General features: G+C 43.1%; 1 protein-coding gene across 1 annotated transcript; it reads left to right on the forward strand.

Moving 5' to 3' along the window:
* The first annotated feature begins 5,852 nt into the window (after nt 1-5,852).
* On the forward strand, nt 5,853-8,491 carry LOC132286172 (uncharacterized). The gene is made up of 5 exons (XM_059788449.1): nt 5,853-6,369; nt 6,474-6,545; nt 7,060-7,142; nt 7,352-7,554; nt 8,200-8,491. Exons 1-5 carry the CDS (start codon nt 6,149-6,151, stop codon nt 8,290-8,292), a joined length of 672 nt encoding a protein of 223 aa, XP_059644432.1. The 5' UTR covers nt 5,853-6,148; the 3' UTR covers nt 8,293-8,491.

Raw genomic sequence — 8,491 nt, forward strand, 5'->3', positions numbered from 1 at the left:
AGCCAAGGACTTTACAAAGATTGAATTCATACAGTTGCCGAGGGAACAGAATGCAGATGCAGACCGTTTAGCATGCAGTGCTTCGAGTTGCGGTGAAACATTGGCGAGGGTGATTCCAGTAGGAATAGTGACCCAGCCATCCATTTTCGAAGAACCGATGGACTCTGACCCTTGGCAAGTCAACGTCATACCGTATGAACCGAGTTGGATTGACCCAATCATTACCTATATTCGAGATGACGTTTTGCCTATGCAAAGGGATGAAGCTAGGAAACTCAAAAAGAATGCTGCCAAGTACGCCATCGTGCGGAACCAGCTGTACAGAAGGTCCTATTCTGGCCCGTACTTGAAATGTGTCACCCCCGCGGAGTCGCAGCAGGTATTGCGAGCTATTCATGAGGGTGTGTGTGGCAATCATTCTGGGGGAAGATCGTTAGCGCATAAAGCAATGACACAAAGGTATTTCTGGCCAAACATGTCAAGAGATGCGGAGGAGTTCTCTCGAAGGTGCGATAAATGCCAACGATATGGACCATTGATCCACCAACCACCTGAGGAATTGCACGTAATGGCCTCGCCGTGGCCTTTCGCGCAATGGGGGATGGATGTGGTCGGTCCTCTGCCAACTGCAAGAGCTCAGAACAAGTATGTGTTACTGGCCACGGATTACTTCACTAAATGGGTGGAGGCAGAACCGTATCCTAGCGTGACTCAGACTCAGGTGAGACGATTTATTTGGAACAACATTATCTGCCGTTTCGGTGTTCCCAGATCGATAGTCATGGACAATGGCGCAAACCTCGACAGCAGGCAAGTAAGAAAGCTGCTGGAGGAGTATGGAATCAACCAGAAGTTGGCTGCAGTAAGTCATCCTCAGGCCAACGGACAAGCAGAAATCACAAACAGAACCATTTTCGCCTACATTAAGAAGAGGCTGGAAGATCATAAGGGGAAGTGGTTGGATGAACTCCCGAATGTTCTATGGGCTTACAGAACCACCCCAAGGCGGCCGACTGGGGAGAGCCCGTTCGCAATGGCGTATGGTACCGAAGCAGTTATACCGGTTGAGCATTTAGTCCCCACTATCAGAAGCTTAGCATGGAGTCGGGATCAGAACGACAAGATGTTAAGATTGAACCTCGACATGATAGACGAAAGGAGAGACGCAGCGGCTATAAGGCTAGCATCGTATCAGCAAGTGCTGGCGAATAGTCACAACAAGAGAGTAAAACACAGGGATTTTGCCCCTGGCGATCTGGTTCTGAAAAGAAAGGTGGGGATGGTCAAAAAAATGATGCCACCCTGGGAAGGCCCATACAGAATTGCAGAAGTCATTGGCAAGGGGGCATATACGTTGGAAACCATGGCGGGAAGGTTGGTCAGCTAGCCCTGGAACGCCACGTCTCTGAAGAGGTACTACCAATAAAAGCTAAGTTCTGGCTTTAATTGGATGTTGTTTGTTGTCAATCAAATACGTATGAATGAGCAAGTTACTGGAATTTACAAAAAAGAATTTTCTTTTCCAACGGTCTACTATAAAAACTTAAAGCCAAGTGGCAAGTGGCATTCTAGCCGAGCGCCAGGCACTTAAGCAAGATAAGTGGCAGCTGGCACTATAAGCCGAACGCCAGACACTTGCTAAAAATTTAAAGCCAAGTGGCAAGTGGCATTCTAGCCGAGCGCCAGGCACTTGAGCAAGATAAGTGGCAGCTGGCACTATAAGCCGAACGCCAGACACTTGCTAAAAATTTAAAGCCAAGTGGCAAGTGGCATTCTAGCCGAGCGCCAGGCACTTGAGCAAGATAAGTGGCAGCTGGCACTATAAGCCGAACGCCAAACACTTGCTAAAAATTTAAAGCCAAGTGGCAAGTGGCATTCTAGCCGAGCGCCAGGCACTTGAGCAAGATAAGTGGCAGCTGGTACTATAAGCCGAACGCCAGACACTTGCTAAAAATTTAAAGCCAAGTGGCAAGTGGCATTCTAGCCGAGCGCCAGGCACTTGAGCAAGATAAGTGGCAGCTGGCACTATAAGCCGAACGCCAGACACTTGCTAAAAGCTTAAAGCCAAGTGGCAAGTGGCAAGTGGCATCCTAGCCGAGCGCCAGGCACTTGCTGTAAACAAACACACGGCAAAGCTAATATAAAAGAAAAAGAGTGAAAAGATATGTATGTACTGAAGATGAGTTGAATAGAGCACAACACATAGGGAAAAAGAGTTCTGTCATTTCATTAATATTGAACATTGAGTTTACAAAAGAGAGATGTCCATCATTACAAGAAGATATGAAATAGAAGAATTCGAAGGAGCCCTAGCTAGACGCCTCAGTACCAACAGCATCCTGGTCGTGCCGACTCGCCTCCTCGGCCCCATCAGCCGCCTCACCTTCATGAGGTGGGGAATCAAGGTGAACGACTGAATCGTTCGGCTGGGGTTCAGCGTCAGCAGTGGCTATAGAAGGAACCACGGTTGACGATTGGGGAGCGGTCAGTGGCAGAGCGGTAGGAGGAGCTGTGATGATCCTTGAGGATGCGATGTCCTGGCACTCATCAAATATACGCTCCGCTTCGGTAGGTTCTGGGTCGACATAGACCCCCAGAGGTTCGATCCCCAGATCCTTGTCTACCTCATCCGGAGTGGAGCTGGTCTGTCCCTCATCCGGAACCCGGTCGGCGAAACCTTCTCGGAATCCTTGAGCATACCTAAGAGCACCGACCCTTAAGAACCGGGCGTGAAGGGCCAGCATCCCACCACCCACTCTGCTGATCGCGTCGATCAGAGCGGTACGCTCGTCCAGAGCTCTTCTTTCAAAGGCCATCCGAGCAGATTGTTCATCAGCTAGAAGGCGCTGGAGTTCTGCCTTCTCTTCTCTAATTGATTCCCGCTCGGTCTGCCAGACGCTCTTCTCAAGCTGGAGGGCGTCCTTCTCATCCTGAAGGGAATCATTCTCCTTCTTCAGGACATCTCTCTCTTGCTCGGTTTTGTCAAGCCGAACCAGCACCTCGGTATTCTTCATGGCAAGGAGGTCGTTTTCTTTATTAGCCACCTCCAGGCTGTCAGAATACTTACGGGCCCTGGCGTTCCCCATCTCCACCTGCTTCTGCATGGCCATCATCCCGAACAATGTCTGCATAGGTGCACATTAAAAACGGTTAAACCAATAGTCAGAACGGGCGAAGGCAAGACCAAGTAATATGAGAGAATTCATGAGTTAGAAAATAAAAGTCACCTCCATAGCAGATTGGGGAAAGCGACTGAACACGTCCTTCTGGGAAAGGCCCTTTGCCGCCTCAAGGTCCTTCGGAGTCCACATGCTCCTGTAGTAGGCCATAGCGGTCTGGCCATCCTTCAGCATGGTCTCGTTCGGTTTCACGAACGTCCCATCCGTTCGGGTGTACCGAGGGGCCCATGGCGGTAAGCTGGGGATAGAAGGGGGGCCTGAAGCAGAAGCAGAGCCACCAGCTGCAGGAGGCCCAGAGGGAGAAGGAGCTCTGATCGCTCGGTGCAAGAGAGTACTCGGCCCAGAGACCCGGGTCCTTCTAATGAGAGGCTCCTCCTCAGGATCGATTTCACTGTCAGGATGAAGCCTTTTGCCTCGTTCTTTGTCCCGACCGCCCCCCGCAGCAGCAGGAGCTATGGTAGCTGGGGAGGGCGCGTTCTGGTTGGCAGCAGGGGCGCCGGCAACAGGGTTAGTAGCCACTGCGCTCGGGACAGTGTCAGATATGGTGGCTGAAGAAGAAGCTGACGCTGGAGAGGAGGTCGCCCCAGCAGCAGGAGTGGCTGGGGGAGTATTTTTCCTCCTGCCAAAAGAGGGAATCTGAAGTCTGCTCATGTTGTAGCCGAGTGATGAGAGCGCTAAGAGGTTGTCTGAAGTGAGGAGATCTGAGCAGGAAGGAATATCGTTCAGAACGTATCTCTTCAAGTAGTTACTCCTATCCCGGCAAACACTATAGCTCAAGTCATCACAAGGTATTCCCAAGGAGCGGCATAAGTAAGTGCAAAAACGAGGAACGCATGTTTCACAGGGGCAGTCATGTTTATGGGATTTAATTTTTTATAGGAGGAGACAGAGCAGACACCAAAGGCGCTCGGGATTGGGTAACCCTCTGCAGCCGGCGAAGACCAAGCCCCACTAATGCCCACTATGCTATCCCTCCAACCCTTTTCAGATTTTATTGTGTCAGTACATATGGACATCTTCTCGAACGGGTAGAGGTGGTAGAAGGGCTCGTTAGTACGGATCTTACTCACCTTATAGCACAGAAGGAGGTCTATGAGGTTGAGGTCCAGATTTCTGTCACGCATCAACAAGAGCATAACAGATATGATTCTAAAGAAGTTGGGGTTGACCTGCAGAGGGGATATCCCCAATCTATTGAAGACATAACTAAAGAAAGGGTGCAGAGGGAACCTAACAACATTCAATTGAAGGTTCGTGAATAAGACTTCGCCAGGCAGGAGGCCGGCGCCGGTCGTAATATTAACGTCTTGGGGGCAAACCCTAACTTCGATGTTGTCAGGAAGTCTAAGTCTCATACGAAGAACATCCAGATCTACAACCATGGTGGAAGTGATAGAAGAATCTACAAGAGGGTAAATGGAAGCCTGCCGAAAGTAAAAAGAACGAAACTAACCTCGGAGGACTGCAAGATCGCTGGAAGAATGACTCTTGAAGGATTTCACCAAGGAAAGCTTAGCACTGTTCTAGAAAAGAGAGGGACTTGGCTGATGATGGAGACGGTAAAGGGAAGTGAAGTGGAATTCTAGAGCATTATAAAGGCTAGGGGGCCCGAGGGCCGAAGCGTCGGGAAGGCGAGAAATCCCTCGAGCCCCGGAACATTGATGTTGGATCTGACCGTCCGCTCCCCCACGTGGTTATCTCGAGCCGTCAACATCATGATGAGACGCCATCAATAATTACCCCTTATTAAATAAGGGGCAATTATGGGGGCAGTTGAGGAGGCCCCGGATGACACGGGCCAGATCCGACTCGCAAACATAGCATTCAGTCCGTACAGCTGGGCCAGCCCATAGAAGGACACTGCCATATGGGCCGAACGAGAGTAAGCCCATCAAAGGTGACCAAGGCTTACGAAGGAATAGGCCCAGATCCAGCAATTAGTAAATATCTTGTAAATATCTTGTAAATATCTATAAATAGGAGATGGAATGAAATGGAGGGGGATTTTTTTGGGGGTTGAGGTGTAAGAATTCTAGAGAGAGAAAGAGGAGAAGGAATTTCTTGCATCTTCAGTTTTAATGCCCATTTTTATTACAAGGCCGCAAACTGTGTGGGTTGTGAAGTCACTGAGGCCATAAAGGCTTTCTTCACAAATGGCGAGATGCTCAAGGACATTAACAATTCATACATTGCACTTTTATATAAATGCATTTTTATTTCATTTTTTGCAAATTTAAATTTTTTTTGCAATATAAATGCATTGCCAATCTTATAGCTTACAAGCTCAAGCTAGCTTCTCTCTCCATTATATATAGACCCTTGTCAAAATTCATTTATTCATGGTAGGCACATTAAGGACAGCCTAATCAATGTTATGATTGCATTGCTGGGTTTGATTGTGGATCTCTTCCTATCAAATACTTGGGAGTTCCCCTTATTTCTACGGTGCTTAAGGCTTCGAATTGCAGAGAGCTTGTGGATAATATTACACGTAGGATTGGACATTGAGTTTCAAACATATATATATAGATCGATATAGATAATATATAGGTACACACATGTAGTTAAGGCTTTGGAACAGATTTGAAGTACCATTAACTTGCAAGAAACATGTGACTTGTTTAGCTTTTTGTTCGGTGGAAGGAAATCTGTAGCTTAAAGTGACCTTTTAAATCCTACCCATCATCAAAAACGTTTTACATCATATATCCCTTGGCGTGTTCTGATCTTCTTTCACATTTTCAGCATTTCCCAAACATTCCCAACACGTAAAATGCCATTAAAAGTACATATAGAAAGCTAAGGCCAGCTTCAATATCAATTTGAATGCTTGGTCTTTGATTCATGCATGATATGTGTATATATATATATATATATATATATATATATGCACATACATATATTCATACAGGCATTAAGCTTGAGTCTTGAAGCTAGCTCTTGAATCCATTAAGTACTAGAAATTTACAATGGCGGTGAGAAATTTTTGGGCTTCTTATAAAATTTCAAGTCTGATTACATCAGTTCATCGTTATTGGCTTTTCGCTGGCAATCCATCTCAGTCACAGCACCGTGATGTGCGTTTCTCTAACGTTGTATATAGTTGTTCTACACATCAAGGGTTGAGATTGATTTGCACCAGTGCTGGCAGTTCTAGTGGAGCACATCTAAAGCACAAGCCTGACCATATGTGAATCATCTTCTTCAAGAGTTTTTATGTTCATGCCTTATTTTTATGAATTTTCTGCTGTGAAGTTTTGAATATATAAGATTTATTATTGTTCCTTAATGTAGGGTGAAGGATAAAGTGGACAAGGTTCAACCAGTACCAGTGCCACCTTCTTCTATGCCCAGATTTTATATGTGGTACTTAAAAAAATTGTTTATAAATGAAATTTGACATGAATTTTTTTTTTTTTTTTTTCTCCGAAAGTTCAAACAAATACACATAGATTTACAATATTGTTTTTAACGAAACTCGAACTCTCAACCTCTCCTTTGAGAATGAGAGATCAAATATACCATTTGGTTTAACTAACAAGATTCAAATTGATTTCTTGTTCCGTCTCTACATAAAATAGAAAAGAGAATTATAAGCTTTTCATTGTTAATTATTATTTGAATTAAAAGAAACATGCATGACAGAGTAATAATTGGTGAAGAGTCAATATTGACAATGACTATCCCTTGAAATTGAAAGTGAAGAATGTGTTTATGTTGTAATAAAACTTGGCAAGAAAGCGTTTAGGATATATAGCTATTCCGAACGCACTCTTTGATGTTTATTGAGACATTTTCATGTTTGTTCATTCATTAAAAGATTGTATTTTTAATACATACATATTTGGGAGAAAGAGCTGAGGGGAATTGTGTTTTGCAGGGCAAAATGGATTTTGGGCTCTTTATTGACTTTTCTACTACCTTTTTGGCAGCAAAAACTGAAAACTCTGCTAAGGTTGGAAGGTATATATATTCATCACCATATAATGCATTGTCTGCTTCTGTTGCCTGAAACAAGCTGAGAATTAGTATTATTATTATTATTATTCAACAAATGAAAAATAAAAATAAAAATAAAATCAGTCCTGACACTCACAATCTAAAAGTTAAAGAAATTTCTTTGTTGATTTCTAATGGAATTGGACTGAAACTTGTTAATTTATACAACTTAGGGAAGGCAGAGGAAGTTGTGGAAGAGGTGGAAAATGTGGCAGAGGAGATCGAAAAGGTGGCGACTACAACTGAGAAGATATCAGCAGAGGTGGCTGATAAGATTCCGTTCAATGGCAAACTCAAGGATGCAGCATTGTGCATAGAACATGTATCTAGTGTCACAGCAAAGGATGCTCAACAAGTACTAGATCTTATTCACAAGGTACTGTGTTTTCAGTTTTCACACACATTAAATTGGTTTTTCTTTTAAAAACACTCTTGGAGTAACTTTTTGGCAATAGAATTGGAAGAGAACAAGTAATTTCAAGAGGGCATATCATATTATCATGATCATCAATGTTTATTTGAGAATACTGTGCAGCAAGAATCAATTGCTTAATTTTAAATACTTTTAGGTTCTGTTTGTCTGGACGTAAAATATTTTTAAAAAAATCATCTATGTTTATTTGAGAATACTGTGCAGCAAGAACCAATTGCTTAATTTTAAATACTTTTAGGTTCTGTTTGTCTGGACGTAAAATATTTTTAAAAAAATATTTTTTTTTATTTTCTAGTATTTGGTTGTCGTAAAATATTTATGAAAAAAAAAAATATTAAAATTTAACAAAAATAACTTATTGATCAATTTTCGACAAATTATTTTACATGCCCCGTCCAATAAAGTCGACCTCAATCTCGAGGTAGACCTTTGCCAAATACTGACAAAATAAAAATAAAATAAAATTTTAACTGAAAAAAATATATTTTTCAAAAAAATTATTTTACGTCGAAACAAACGGAGTTAGTGTTCGTGTGGGTGTGTGTGTGTTTTTTTTGACTTGTAGTTTTTATCTACTTGAATTCACAGGTTGATGAATTGAAGCAAGACTTGAAAGACTTGGAGACATTTGTTGAGCCAGTTATTGATAAGCTAAAGGAAAAGGAAGATGAAGAAAAGTAGTATACAAGGACAAATTTCTTGACATGTTTTGAATACATGCAATACATGTACCGCACATCCCCATAACAGGGTTGGTATTGAAAAAAGAAATAATCTCAATTTGTTTTTAATTTCTTTATGAAATAATTAAGCTGTGCAGTCTCAATTGTTTTATACCTTGTTTGCATGCAACATAGGTTTGGCTGACAACCAATTTATT

The sequence above is a fragment of the Cornus florida genome, unplaced genomic scaffold, assembly GCF_030987335.1.
Source record: "Cornus florida cultivar Cherokee Brave unplaced genomic scaffold, ASM3098733v1 CherokeeBrave_3.0.0_Hap2_Chr02, whole genome shotgun sequence".
NCBI classification, from domain to species: domain Eukaryota; kingdom Viridiplantae; phylum Streptophyta; class Magnoliopsida; order Cornales; family Cornaceae; genus Cornus; species Cornus florida.